The sequence below is a fragment of the Grampus griseus genome (genome assembly GCF_964374135.1).
Source record: "Grampus griseus genome assembly, chromosome: 20".
NCBI lineage: Eukaryota > Metazoa > Chordata > Mammalia > Artiodactyla > Delphinidae > Grampus > Grampus griseus.
Genome location: NC_139014.1, coordinates 51,455,057 through 51,470,809, shown reverse-complemented (window position 1 = coordinate 51,470,809; position 15,753 = coordinate 51,455,057). Strand labels below are relative to the sequence as shown.

Below are 15,753 nucleotides of genomic sequence, written 5' to 3'. Positions count from 1 at the left end.
CAGACATTAACTTGGCAAATACTCCTGTTTTCTAAAATGCGGCTGCAGTTAAAGCAAGCAGCAGCAGTACCTTTCGGTGGTAAGAAATCAACATTCAGTCACTGGAAATAAATTGGTAGTGGTTGACATCCTGCTGAGAGTGACAGAGACCCTTGGCTTAATTAATAATTTCATCTCAGTTCCTTCACTTGCCCTGTTTTATAACAGCTTTATTTAGCAGAAAGAGAGATGGAAACGGATCTTTCTTTGTAAGAATGGGGGGCTGTAATACTTTGTTCTGCACTGACTCCCATATTTATTTCTATATTGGGTATGTAGCTCTTTCTTACTTATTCTACATGAATCACTTGGATGCATAAATTCAAGGACATATGTTTGCAGCTCTCACACATCTGTCTTGAATTTCATCTTTTCCACCCCGTCTTCTGCTTTCCAAACAATTTACCTCCCTCTTTCTCTCTCCCTGCTGTTATTTATTTCATTGTGCCGTGGAACCCTTTCATTTCAAGAGCTGGCGGAGGGGAACAATGCAGGCCACACAATCCATTTCTACATAAAGGCATCTTGGCGCATGGCGAGCATAGCTTCTTCGTATAGGATGCGATTCCTTTTGCTGGGGACACTGCTGGTCCAAAGCACGTAGCAGCATGGCTGACCCTGGTTTCAGAGCTCTGGAGGAGCCTGGCTTGCTGGGTTCCCAGCGAGGTAATGTTGTTCCCATCATGGACCAATCCAGTCCAATTTATGGCTGACCTTCATGTGCCCGGCTCCATGCAGAAAGGGCCCTTATGACTATCCTCTTTGATCTTTTTTTCCAGACTGAGAATTTCTCACATCATTGTAAATGTTTCCTTTCCTCCCCTTGTCATTTGGCTGGGGCTCCGTGGGGACTTCCTGAAGCAGGAAAGTGATAACAAGGGGTTTAACTGGGCACTCAGAAAGTTCTGCCAAGAAACAGAGCTTTCTGTGAAGCCAGGGCAAAAAAAAAAAAAAAAAAAACTTGATGAAATAACAGTCAGGTAGGAAATTGAAAGAAGTACTCTGCTGATGGCCTCACGGTGGAGCAGGTATGGGTGGTGCTGAAACGATAAACATCGCTGAAATTCTCACAAACCATACTTCCGGTCCCTATTTTCATTTGGAGAGAGGACATGGAAATGCTCACCCCGCTGACTTGTAATTTACAGCATTTGGGTTAGGAGGTGTTACGCAATCGCATTCCTAATCTACTGGAAGCTGCAGAAAGTTTTGAGCCTATTTGCCTGATTTGTTTTTTGGATAAGAACTTATTTAGTAGCTGTTTAGGAACCATGATGAATGTGTGAGAGCGAAATACCAACTTGCTTATTTTTCATGCCGCATCTGTAGAGTCAAATGTGAGAAGCTAGTAAACATACTTTCTTGGCCTGAACATCACCATCGTCGTCGTCGTTGTCATCATCATCGTCATCATGATGTATTGAATACCTACCAGGTGCACAGCACTGAAGATGCAAAAGCAGCGTAAGATTTAGTCTCCTGGAGGGACTCATCAGATGGAGGAGACACAAGGTGGTTTTGAGCCCTGGAAGGATGAACACAGGAGGATTCTAGAAGGGTGGAATTCTCTTTTGCTATTGACTTGCTGGATCACGTCACATCCTTAAATTCCCTTGTTCCCATAGTTTGTGAAATCTCCCTCTCTTTCTCATTGGATCTTTTCACTGTGGTTCCTTGGCCCTAGGGGTTCTATCGTGTGCAGTAAGTCCATGCTGGACATGTCATTCAAGTGCTGAGTCTGAGAGTTAGTGGAAAATCAGAGCTTGGAGCTCCAAGGTCATGGAGAACTGAGGAGGCTGGGGGAGCTCTGTTCTCCTCCCTCAGGAACCTGCACTAACACCGTCTCCTGGGGGAAGGTCTGTTTTCAGATGAAGAAGTTTTCTTAGTATGGATTTTAATTGTATTTATTTAGCCACACCATGCGCAGTTTGCAGTATCTTAGTTCCCCGACCAGGGATCAAACCCATGCCCCCTGCAGTGGAAGCGCAGAGTCCTAACCACTGGACCGCCAGGGAAGTCCCTGGGTTTTTATTTTTTTAAATTTAAATGAAAACAAAACCTTGCTGGCATTTTTTTTTTTTTTTTTTTTTTTTTTTTTTTGTGCAAAAGTCCCTTTATCAGCTATAGCCAGTTCCCAAATTTGATGGCCTTACATTTTATATTGAACTGTGAGGGATGGATTGGTTGGGGCCGGGGTGGGGGTGGGCAGGGGGGAGTGGGTATGAATTGATGGCATCTACCATTTTCTGGCTCGGGAGGGGGGAACGTGGGAGATACCACTACTCTGACAAGCAACTCCCTCCAGCAGAATCCCCAACTCTGCAAGGAACAGCAGTCTTCCTTCCCCACAGTCCTTATTCCTTGGGTTCCTGTCTTACCTTTTTGTTTTGTTTTAACCTTATGGGCCCTATAAAAACCGGGTGTGCAGACCCTCAGAATTTATTTCTCTTTGGTATGAACTTAAACATTCTGGGTTGAACTTGTATGGTGACACGTCTCTCAAAGGAGGTGGCAGACCCAAGATCCCAGTGTTCCAGTGAAAACACACTGCTCAGGGTGAATGTGGGCAAACTTTCCCGATAATATCAGAAGAGGGATCCACAATGGCACAAGCCACAGAAACCCGATCCCCCCCAGAAGTGAGTGCCTTGGGAGCTGCGACGTGGTCTCTCCAATTCCAGAGTGGTTCTGGCTCCTTGTCCTCTCTCCTCTGAAAACTCCCAACCCTTTCTTTAGTTATTCTTTCTTTTTTTTTTTTTTTTTTTTTTTTTTGCGGTACGCGGGCCTCTCACTGTTGCGGCCTCTTCCGCTGCGGAGCACAGGCTCCGGACGCGCAGGCTCAGCGGCCATGGCTCACGGGCCCAGCCGCTCAGCGGCATGTGGGATCTTCCCGGACCAGGGCGCGAACCCGCGTCCCCTGAATCGGCCATCCCCCATATGCCCCCTTGATGGCATATGTTATTACTAGCCACCCGCTTACTGTTCCAAGCCACTCTGCCCAGTAGAGGCTTTTATACCAGATGGGCCTCTAGGAAATCCCTCTGTCAGCTTGTGAAAACTGCAGCACAGGGAAACAGAGCAGCCTCTCCTCTGTCTTTGGTGACGGCCAGAAAGAACTTGGCAGCCATATGTCCCTTTGTGATCCCAGCAACTGCTCATCTCCTGGCCTGTTGACTCATTAGGACAGGAAGTTGTGTGGCACAGTCAACGAACCTCTTTAATTGGAGTTGCAAATGGGACCAGGTTCCAAATATTCGGAGAACAGGACTCTCCAAGCCCGAGGTGAGGGATTAAGAAATATTTTGCATTTTAGCACTTTTGAAAGGGTAAGAAGAAAACATTTACGTTTTTTGTCTTTATATTTGTGGGCATTATTTCTTATCTCATTAATTTTTTCTTGTTGTTGATTGAAGCCAGTCCGAAGGTGCAGTTTTCTGAAAGGACCTTTAGTAGCAAAGTTGCCTGGTGAGTGACTCCCAGGAAGGAAGGAGGGAAAGCGGACGGAGGCCGTGGCCTCCGTGTCTTAGAACATGTCGGCTCCTTCTGGACTGCTGGTTGCAGACGGGATGCAGCTGCGTTCATAGGAACCCACTGTGGCTTTGTCACCAGAGTCGCAAAGCTGCAGCCCACTGCCAGTGCTGGCAGCCAGGCCCAGGCCTCCTAGCCACATGAAACACCACTTTTTAATGTTCAAGCTTCTCGTGTCCACTAGCATGGACACCATCCGTCCCTTTCGTCTCAGGTGGTCGTGGTTAGAATTAGTGGCCATTTCTTAGTTGTTCTGCCGCACCCCTGTTAGCAGGAAGGAGCATCCGTGGACTGGATGCTGGTCTGGAAAGTATCTGCATTTCCACGAAGAAGGGGAGCTTTTGCCCCTCCCAGAGCCGCTGCTGGGGAAGCAGATCCTCCTCTGCTCTCCCTTCCTTCATCAGAGCCCATCTGCTTACCTTCTGGCAGGAGGCCTCTTGTAATCTCTTCTGTATTTATTTGTGTGGATTATTCTGGGTCCCAGCCCTGGCAGGGGCCAGTGGCCCTGTGATGTCCTGGTCACCATTTTTCAAACACTGCTTAGTAAGTGCCCTTGCAGTTTGATTATGTGCAGGGCCCATTGCCCTAGATGGCCTTTCATCAAGAGACTTCTTCGTATTCTCTACCCATAGACTCTGGAAGGACACACATTAGAAGCGTTCTCATGTGAGTGTTTACTAAGCACGTCATATGTCTTATTTATCCTCATGGTAACCTTAGGAAGTATTGGGCTGGCCAAAAAGTTCATTCGGCGTTTTCCCGTCACATCTTATGGAAAAACCCGAACTTCTTGGCCAACCCAGTAGGTACCATGGGACCATTTTGTCATTGAAGAAAGTGAGGCTGGGGGGCTGCTGTGTTAATTTGCCTGAGGGGCAGAGCCAGGATTCCAGGCCATCTGCCCCCAGAGCCTGTGCTCTCAGCGGCTACGTGTGCTTCCCTCCCGCGTTCATGCAGTGAGGATCTGGAGGCCCCCAGAACACAGCAGTCTGCTCGGAGGAAGGATGAAGGGGCAGTGGTGGTTCTGTGTTGGACCTAATAGAAGCATAGTACGCGCCCCTCATGCTGGGAACCGGCAGGGCTTTGACAGTACTTCGGAGCCACAAGTGAAGACAGAAGCAGAGCTTGCTGTCAGCCAGTGAGGTGTGTGCTGGAAGGCTGGCTGCTGACAAGGACAGACGTCTCTCGGATAAAGAGATAAAAGGAAGAAGCAGCGTATCAGATCCTCCACCTCATACTAGCGGCAGAGTGGCTCCTGTTGTAAAAGAATACCTTGCAGAGCAAAGTGAGGCTCTTAAGAGCTTAACAAGTCCCCACAGCACCAGGCGGGGAGTACCCAGCACTTACTCTGTAGGCTTGTCTCCTGGCCTGGTTCCTGTGTCTGCAGGTGTCCCACATTGCACAAGGCCTAAGTAGTCATTTCCCACATCCCCGCCTCCGCCAGAATGTAACCTGCAGCTGACATGGATGCTTGATGGGGGTTAGAGGGGTCAGCGCATTTCTCCACTTAGGGTCAAGGAGAAATGGCAGTGTCCTCTTCAGGCCTCATCATCATTTCTGACATTTATCGAACACTTACTGTGTACCGGGCAGTGTTCTAAGCCTTATACGTATAGTAATCCAGTTCATTCTAGCAACAACAACGTGGAGCAGGTATTGTTATTATCCTCACTTTACTCATGAGGAAATAGAGGCTCAGAGAAGTGAAGTAACTTGCCCCACGTCACCCAGCAGGGATGTAGCAGAGTTGCGATTTGAACCCAGGCAGTCTGCTCCAGAACCATGTTCTTAACCATTTTACCTATACTGCCTTCTGATAGAAGTACTGACTAAAGATTTGAGTGACCGACAAGGACCACACTCAGCCCTGAGCTGCTGTTGCTTCTTGGGGCTGCCCCTGCATGGAATCACAGTGGTTTTATGGAGGATGTTTGAAACAGTAAGCGTGTTTGATTGAACACACAGAGCCGTTCCTGGCACGTTCATTGAACTAAGATGGAGCCAGGCTTCCTTCTGGCCCTTTCTGCTCAGTTTTCCTGGCAGTTACCGCGTGTTATGCCTGCACAGAAGTAGTTATAGCTCCACTTCTGTGCGTGTGGTAAAATAGATATAACATTGACCATGTTTACCATTTTGCACTTCTAAACCGTAAGGCTCCTGAAGGCAGGCCTGGTGTCTCACACCCTTCATGTCCCCTGTGGCACTTCGATTATTGCTGTCAGTGAATCACACCTGCTGCATCTCTGCTGGATTGCGCAGCCCGGCTAGGTCAGCTGTAAATCAGCTAGAAAACTTACTATTCTGAGATTTGGGGAAATGAAGAGTAAATTTATAACATCCCTCCTACCTAGTCTTGTCTTTTTCTTTTACTGCAGCCTGGAGTAGCAGAGATGGACCCAGAAGGAGAGCGTGTGGTGTATTTCAGGCCTGGTGCCTTTGTCTGCAGGAAGCAGCGAGGACATGTTATTTTGTAAACCTCACGCTCAACGACCCTTAGGGCACAGGTCCTCTTTCTAAAACAGCTGTAGTGAAGGGGAAATTGATTGTTAATCTAGTTTCAGAGCTGCTCCCCTGGGAGGGCTTTGATTTCTCATAAGCTGGTGCAGGTTCCGATCAGCCCGGCCCAGTCCACTCGTTCCTCTTCCTTGATCTCACTGGCCCATTCTCTGTGTTGCCTCCAGACAGAGGAGAGCTGGGGAAGGGAAGGGATCAGAGACACTGTTAGATAAAGGGATAAGAGCTTTAATTCCACCAGCACTTGTTTTGGGTAATTTATTCTGCAGTTTAAAAAGCTTTCTGGGCCCCCAAGTCTGCCAAGGAACAAGGAAGAGTCTTGGTCATCAAGAAGCCCTTTAAACGGCTGAACTTGATTGTGTAGCTGGGCATCTAGTCTGGCTGACCCGTCGACCGTGTTTCCTCTCTCCCTTCCTTCCTTTCATTGTCATTCCTCCATTTGCTCACCATCATTTACTGAACACATAACATGTGCCACAAGCACTGTACTTGGCCAACCGCTGTACCAGGCTGGAAAATTGGAGTCTCAGGCCAAATCACACACTGGGAATCCTGCCTCAGAAGCAAGGCTTGGTCTTAACTCTGGGGATATGAGGACAAGGGCCTGCTGGAGCATTTAGAATGGTTCTGGGATAACAACAACAACAAAATAATAATAGCAGCTAACACTTATATAGTACCTAACCTGGGTCAGGCCCTATTCTAAGCACATTATATGACACATCTAATCTTGACAACAGCCCAGTGAGGTGTAAGTACTGTTATCTCCATTTTGCAAGTGAGAAAACTAAGAGAGGAGTTAGGTAGCTTGCCTGAGGTCACCAACTAATAAGTGGCCTGAGCGGAGTTAGACCTGGGCTCCAGAACCTGTGCTGAGTAACCTCTAGTGCGTGTATATACCGCCTTGACATTGGACAGTGGGACGGGGGGATTTCCCTCTCACACTGCATATATCATGGGCTTTGGTCATGTTTGGTTAGAAAGGGTAGGGACACTTTTGAAGATCTGTTTTCACACGCTGCTTCCAGAAAGGATGGTGTTGACCGTGGTTAGCCTTCGGTGGAAGGGCTGGAGTAAGGTCTGCCTGAGAAGGTTCCGGCTAACCTTGCCAAGGAGCTGGCTGATTAATCCTACATCTATGTCAGCTTTGGCTTGATCCCACAGATTTTCAGCAGCTGTTGAGAAATTAAAAACTTAGACCCCCAGTCAAGTGCAAGACCCGGTCCTCAGAATGAGAGGCAGATTCTGTGTCACCCTCAGGAGCTGGGGCTTCTCAGAAATTGCCGGGTTGAATTTCCCTGTGGCATGTGTGGGTGCTGACTAATCCCACCAGGGTTTCCGCTTAGCTCAGCTTTAGAGTCTGCATTTTTACAGTTTACCAGTCCCCAATCCCATCCCTTTGGATATTTGCTTCATTGTTCGGTGGGTCACTGTACAAGCATTTCTGGTCGGCACTCCTGGGATGACGGCTCCTACAGCAGCCTTGGGATCGCTAACGAGAACCTGCCACCAGGCTGAGGAATGGGAACTTTTAAGTAACCCGGTAGCCCGGTTTGTCATCCTTTTTGCTTTTGGCCAAGTCTAGCTAATATTGTCTCCTCTTTCTGTCTATTTCATCTTTGCTGCCTTGCCTTCTGTATTCTAGGCTTTGGGCGTTTGCTGGGACGCATTCTCTCGGAGTTGCCTGGCCTCTGGGTAGCTATGAAAGGAGGTGGGACGTGGCATCAAAATGAACTCTGGGTGGACGTTGTGCCAGGATGGTCACTTGAGCGAGAGCAGGCATTGGATGTAAATAAAAGTTACCGGGTCTCTCCCACCTGCAGCAGTGCCTGTCAGCATGGCCCTTCTAACGAACCTGTTCAGTAGCCGTTAGCCGTTTTTGTCCTGGTGACCTGGAAGGAGCTCCTGCCTTCAATCCACCTCCCAGTTTCAGGTGCTGGAATGGGAACCGCCTGGCATGGCCCCTCTCCCTCCTACGCTCCTTGGTAGCAGACTGTATGGTATTTCACACTTCCAAGCCAGAATCAGACGTGAGGTCAGAGTTCTCTTAAAAAGAGAGAAAAGCAAAATCCAGGGTCAGTTTAAGAAAAAAAATCCAGACGCCTCTTTAAAATCTGGAAATCCAAAATGGGAGGTGGGAGGAAGAAAGTGGGGGGGGGAAGGCAAACGGACCACATTAAACTGGGCCCCGAATATGTACGTGTTTTGTAGAAGGTGCTTATGGCAAAAAGACCACTTGCTACAGAAGGAAATCCCTGTTTTCTGAGCTTTATATGCAGCCTAGGCAGTTGATTGATTAACTTTAAAATAGAGTTGACAGGAAAACATTTTTTGAAAAGGATGCTGACAAGACAAGGGGGAAGTAAGCATAAATTTGATTCAGATATTAATAATGTGTCTCATGTGTGTAATGCTTTAGTTTTCAGAGTGTCTCCACACAACGTTACGTCGTTTAAGTTCCGTATGCATCCTGCGATGTGGGTATGACCGTGCTAGGCCAGCCCGCGTGACCTGCCCAAGGTCTGGTACCGTGTCACCTACTGACATCTACTGAGATGTCAGGGCCAGGATGGAAACCCAGGCCCTCCGAAGCCCATTTGCTTCCTCCACCACCGTTATTTCCTCCCAAGAAGAGCTTTGAGATAATGTAGAAGCACTTATGCTCCTGACTCTGGTTAAATGCTCTAATATCATACCAGGAAAGACTATGAGCTCATTTCCTAGGGATCCTTAAAAAATAAGCAGCATTAGTGCTCTGTCCCAGGTGGTTCTGATCTTCACCATCCTGAAGGCAAAGGGATGAATTGGAGACCACCGGCGGTACCCAGCTCTGAATAAGTTTGGGAAGATGGAGGCTGCGTATAGTGAGATTTTAACCTCCGACTCTTCACCATTGCATCATCGTCGAGTTTAGGTAAATGCTGATTTTTATTAGATTTTTCATGACAAGAGTAAAGATGGGGCCATATCATAGTTCTCCCAGTTGAATCAAGGTTAAGCCATGTACTAAAGTGCACTCTTAAAAGAAGGGGGTCTTTTTCTGGGATCCATAGACCTCTTGGAGTCAGGTTCAATAATCTGGCTTCACAGAAATCACGAACTCTATGAAATTACACACAGACTTTTTTGTGCATGTGTATTTTCCTCTGGGGAAAGGATCTATATGTAGCTTTTATCATCAAAAGTGTCTGTGACCCCAAAATGGTTATGAAACCAATGTTTTAAGACGCCTTTTTGAAAACCTTTAGTGGACTTGAGATGTCAGCCACACTTAAAGGCACAGAAGTGAATCTTGGTGATCATTTGTTTAAGCTCATCTCCAGTTGGCATAAAAGAATCGTCAAAGCGGACCTGTGTGACTTTTCTAACATAAATAGACATGGTTGTGTCAGCCACACTTAAAGGCACAGAAGTGAATCTTGGTGATCATTTCTTTAAGCTCATCTCCAGTTGGCATAAAAGAATCGTCAAAGCGGACCTGTGTGACTTTTCTAACATAAATTGACATGGCTGGAATGATCATTCTTATGCCTTCTGCAGTTTCAGAGCAGAGTAATCGGGATGCTAAAACCTGAGATGGATAGTCCCAAGCAAATCTGTAAATCACTGATGAATGATTTAACTTCCTAAATAAATCACTATCATATAAAATTAGGCCATGATATGTTTGTCTACAGAAGGATCAACTTTTCAGCGTCAGATGTGAGTCTAGAAACATAATTTTTTCCCACTAACCCAGTGGGCCTTTACTTGGAAACAAGGTCTAACAACAATGGACAAAACACAGCCATGACCTCCTGTCTTCCTTGAGATCCAGGGGGAAAGAAAGGGGAGGCTCTCTAGGGAGGGAGGAAGATAAGGGTCACAGGGGCTACAGTTTCTTCCCTCTCTAAGGAGGATATTGGGAAAAAAGAAATATCTGTGATGATCTGAGGTAGGACAAGGGGAGGGTGTTATAGTCCTTCTGCTTACATGAGGGACCCAGAAAAAATTGAATTCTTCCTTATCTGTTATGGGGGAGGGGACAGCACCTTTATTTTTAGAGTCTTAAAAGGTACTACACTAAGCAGGCCTCATTCTCAGGTCCTCCTTTTATGACATCAGCTGGGGGATGGTCCTGACTCACACTGAGTGGCCCAGCATTTAGGGGCTGTGTTGCCCAGATACCATAAGTGGCCCAGCATTTAGGGGCTATGTTGCCCAGGTACCATAAGCCACCATTCCTCGAAAAATATCTAGCCAAGAGCCAATCACATGCTTATGTTTCAAGTATAGTATGGGTGCCTACATTCAAACCGCTCTATTACAATCACATTACATCTGCCATCTTTATATTTAAAGCTCACAGGCTGCAGTTTCCTTTAGGAAAAAGACTAGCTACCAAAAAGCTTGTTGTTACAAGATGCCATTTGCTTGTGGGAGTCCCAGGTCCCTGGGGAGATAGGATTATAGTGATCCCTTAACAATACACGTGACCAGGGAAGATTTCTTCTATGAAGGCAAGGATGGTTTAACCGTAGAGTGGTTACTAATGAAATATACCACAACAAGTCAAAAGAATAACCTTAAAGTAACCATCCATTCCTGATAAAACTTTTTTTTTGTTTTTAATAGATCCATTGTTTTATTTATTTATTTACCCTTGGCTGCGCTGGGTCTTCGCTGCTGTGCGCGGGCCCTCTCCAGCCGCGGTGAGCAGGGACCACTCTTGTTGCGGAGCACGGGCTCCAGGCGCGCAGGCCTCAGTAGCTGTGGTACGCGGGCTCAGTAGTTGTGGCTCTTGGGCTCTAGAGTGCAGGCTCAGAAGCCGTGGTGCACGTGCCTGGTTGCTCTGTGGCATGCAGGATCCTCCCGGACCAGAACTCGAACCCGGGACCCCCGCATGGGCAGGCGGACTCCCAACCACCGTGCCACCAGGGAAGCCCTTTTCCTGATAAAACTTTTGTTCAAAGTGTTAAGGAAGGCTATTTTTTAAAAATTGTGGTAAGATAGACATACATAAAATTTACCATCTTAACTATTTTTAAGTGTACATTGCAGTGGTATTAAATATATTCATGCATATTGTTGTGCAACCATCACCACCATCTATCCCCATAACTCTTTTCATCTTTGTAAAACTGAAACTCTACACCCATTGAATAGTAACTCTTTCTCCCATCCCCCCACCCCCTGACAACTACCATTACAATTTCTGTCTTTATGATTTTGACTACTCTAAGTACCTCATTTAAGTGGAATCATACAGTATTTGTCTTTCAGTGACAGGCTTATTTCACTTAGCATATGTCCACAATGTTCATCCTTATTGTAGCATACCCTTCCTTTTTCAGGCTGGGTAATATTCAAGACTGTTTTGTTGAACATGTTAAAGGATATCTGTCTCAACGCAATGGCTAATATTACATATGATAGTAAAATATTACAGATATCCACTACAGTCAGGTAGAAGATAAGGATGCTCGCTACTTAATATTGTTCTGGAAATTCCAGCCAGAATAGTTCTACAAGAAAAGGAAATAAGTAATATAAATATTGAAAAAATAAGATGAAGTTGTTTTTATTTACAAATGGCATGATTTTTTATTCAGACTAAAAAACTACTTTGAAATGTGTATAGTTGACCCTTGAACAACATGGGTTTTAACTGTGTGGGTCACTTATACACAGTTTTGGTGTGTTTTTTCCATAGTAAATACTATAGTACTGCACTGTCTGTGGCTGGTTGAATCTGCAGATGTGGAACCGAGAATATGGCGGGCCACCTTGAGCATTCCAAGATTTTGGTACCTGCGGCAGGTCTTGGAACCAGTCCCCTGTGGATACTGAGGAATGACTGTGTATTTAAAAATTAGCTGTTTTTACAATTCCATCTTTCCATTTGTGACCTGGATCCCACCTTTTTGCCTATTCAAGGACTTTGCTTCTACACTTTTCCTTTTCATCAGTTTTCTTCTTTCTCTTCTGTATTATTCCCAGTTGCATATATTACAGTGTCTCCCATCTTTAAAATATCCTCCCTCTGACCTCATCATCTGACCTCATTTTTCCAGCTACAATCCCATTTCTTTGCTTCCTTTACAGCAAAACTCTTAAAGAGAGTTGCCTATAGTCACTACCTCAGCCCCTTATCTGCTATTTTCTCCTCTTTTTATAACGTTTCTTCTTTGTGTTATTCTCCTCTTGATGTTTCACGTGTTGTCGGGACGACTTGGACTTGTCTGGGTCCCAGGCCCATTGTAGGCATGTGTGCTGGACAGAGCTGTGCCCCCTCCTTCCCTCTTCATTCCAGTGTGTCTGTCAGCTTCACCCCTGCGCTGACTCCTCCCCGACCCCATCAAGGTCATATGTGACCATTGGTGCCACATCCACTGGTCAGTTCTCTGTCCTCATCTTATTCAACATCTCAGGGCATTTGACACAGTGGCCTACACTGTCCTCTCCAAAACACTTTGCTCACCTGCCTATTGGGACACTGGAGTCTCCCTGTTTTCCTGTGTCACTCATCACTCCTCAGCCTGCTGTGGGTGGTACCCGGCTCTCCCCTGGGGTCCCTTTTCCTCTGTAGCCGTGTCTTCTCCTTGGATGACCTCACCTGGTCATCCAAGACTCTAGGATCCTCACAGATACCAAAATCCGCGGATGCTCAAGTCCCTTATATAAAATCGCACGATATTTGCATCTCACCTATACACATCCTCCTGTACACTTCAGATCTTTTCTAGAGTGCTTACAATACCTAATACAGTGTACATATAACATAAATAGTTATACCTACAATGTAAACGCTATGTAAATAGTTGCCTGCGCTTGGCAAATTCAAGCCTTGCATTTTAGAACTTCCTTGATTTTTTTTCCCCCGAATATTTTTATTTTTATTTTTTTTGTGGTACACGGGCCTCTCACTGTTGTGGCCTCTCCCGTTGCGGAGCACAGGCTCCAGACGCGCAGGCTCAGCAGCCATGGCTCACGGGCCCAGCCGCTCCGCGGCATGTGGGATCTTCCCGGACCGGGGCACGAACCCATGTCCCCTGCATCGGCAGGCGGACTCTCAACCACTGTGCCACTAGCGAAGCCCTCCCCCGAATATTTTTGATCTGCGCTTGGTTGAATCTGCAGATGCGGGACCTGTGGATATGGAGGTCTGACTATACGCTTAGAATAAAATTCCGTTATTTTTACACGTCTACAGGGCCTTGAAGATCTGGTCCACGGCTGCCCTTCTGACCTCATCGTGGCTCCCCTCCCTGACTGTCTGGCTGCGTCCACTATCACCTTTCCCATTCAGCCTCCCCCCATGTGCACGTGACTTGTTTCATGTCATTATCTGTGCTCAGATGCCATTTCTTCAAAGATGCCTTCCAGAGCACTCACTAAAACGTGTACCACTCCCCCCAGTGTGCCTTCGCTCTTACCCTGCTCTGGCTTCTTTTTATTGCTTACAAGTGCCTGAAATTATTTTTCTCTATATATTCTTGCTTATATTGTCTGTCTCTCCCACTAGAATAGAAGCTCTGCAAAGGCAGCCACGTCATCTGCCTTGTTCTTTCTTGTCCCTTGGGCTGGCACATAGTAGGTGCTCAGTTAATATCTGTTCAATGAATTGCAGCACTTACCACTTGTAAAAAAATATCTTGGGAAAAACAGTGTATTTATAACAGTGAGATAGATGTGTATCTCCTAAACATCAGTAAGTAAAAGAATGATAAGCAACAAAGATGAGCATCATTTTGTCCTATCAAATTGGGAAAACTAATGGTAGTGATAATGTTGGTGAGAGTACCAGGAAACGGGTGCTCTCATTTGCCATTGGTGGAATATAAAATTGTCTAAGCTTTCATAAGTGATGAGTCATGGGTTATTTTTATCTCAGTTTTTGTGGTTTGCTATGTTTCCCATTTTTCCCAATAGTTACTTTTCCCCCCCAGTAGTTACTTTTGAAATCAGGAAAATCTGATAACTTAATCCCCCACCACCCCAACTTTTTTTTTATTTTTTTAACCTGGCTGGATCCTGGTACCAGCAAACTTGTAAAGCTAATCCCACTGGTAGGATGGTCTTGTTTTGTTGTTGAATCTCTTAAGAATGTTTAATCTGAATCCTGTATCGGGTTTCTTGGGAATAGTGCAAAATCGGTCACCGGAAACTTGATGGGCAGAGTCACCCTTGATCTGAGGTCCTGGCCGGTTTGGGGAGCCCAATGGAAACGTGAGACTGGGAAAAACATGCAGCACTAAGGGGGGCCCACCCAGTTAGAGATGGGGTCCCGCAACCCTTCCTGCCAAGACCCAGGTCTCCATAGGCTGGGTAGGCCTCACATTTCTTGGCACATACACTGCCCAACTCCCTGGCTGCTTGGGACTGAGTTAAAAACAATGGTCACAGCCACCCATGCCTTTTCCTCTGCTTTATGCAGCTGGATTTCTGATGCCTGTTTCCCTCGACACCTCCATACCCTATTGTGCCAGTGCCCACAGGGCCAGCCCCTCCTGTCTGGGCCCCAGGCCCCCGGAAGGGAGGCTCACAGCTGAATCACCAGTGGGCCATCCTGCAATCTCCCCTCGTTTCTTTCTTTTCTGGAGGTGCATTGGTAGTTCAACATTTCATTTCTTTACGTCACTTTCTGGCCTTGGCAGTTGAGTTCCAGAGCTCTCAGCAGCCCACCTGACCAGCACCACCCAGACGGCCAGGAGCTTACAGAGGAGCCGGCACACACTCGGCTCCTAGCCCTGGGCTGTCGCCTTCACACTTTCTCAGCCTCGGCTCTCAGACCCTGGCCCTCTGACAGCTGGCACAGCTGACTGCAGGCACCTGCCAAGGACTGGGGATTGTTTTAAGTGGCACAGGGAAATGAGGGCTGGGGCTGGCTGAGGACCGTGCTTCCCCAGTGTCTGCAGGCTGAGTGGCACACACGTAGAGCGACTACCGATATTTCGGTGCATGGACCCGGTGAAGTGGGGAGAGGGGCCGATTTTAACTCTTGGTCATCTGTGGAATGCCCTTGTCCCTTCTCCCTTGGGGCCAAGGGGACACGGCCGAACACCTGCCTGCTGATAGGGTGGAGAGGCACCAATAAAAAGCCTCCCTTCCTGCCTTAACCACCTGGTGGAGGTCTGACTGTATCTGAAAGATGCCTGATCCATCTTCATGTTCATGCTTCTTAGAGACAGTGCCCATGGGGGAGGTAGGAGAGAAAAGCTCACCCAGGGCGAGTGTGGTTCTCCGTCGGCCTCTGCTGCGACTTGAGCCTGGGTGTGGCTCTGACTTGGGGTCCGCTCCACTGTCTCAGGCCGCAGGGACAAGTGGGATTGTAGCTTCTCTTGCCCCTTTTGCCCAGCCAGCCCTGCTTTCAATCAGTAATTCATTTAATCTGTACTTTCGTGTTTTCCAGCCTGTCTACCCCTGAGGCCCAGGAGGCTCCGAAGAACTCTGCAATTAATCTGGTTTGGATTTAACCACCTTCTTTTACTTTTCTTCTTATAGCTTAAACTTTGGAACAAATATCGAATTTCCAACATTCCATCACTAATATTCTTAGACGCCACCACCGGGAAGGTCGTGTGCAGGAATGGGCTGCTGGTGATCCGCGATGACCCAGAGGGTAAGACCTTGCTTTGTCCACCCATACTCCCTGCTCTACCCCCCTGCCCTGCCCTCCTCCCTGTTGGTAGA

General features: G+C 47.0%; 1 protein-coding gene across 1 annotated transcript in view; it reads left to right on the top strand.

The window, feature by feature from the left end:
* The window catches only part of NXN (nucleoredoxin), a 141,128-nt gene that overhangs the window by 102,591 nt on the left and 22,784 nt on the right, over nt 1-15,753 (top strand). The window contains exon 2 of the mRNA XM_082678341.1: nt 15,565-15,682. Coding sequence (XP_082534467.1) covers nt 15,565-15,682 — 118 coding nt within the window. The remainder of the gene's footprint in view (nt 1-15,564; nt 15,683-15,753) is intronic.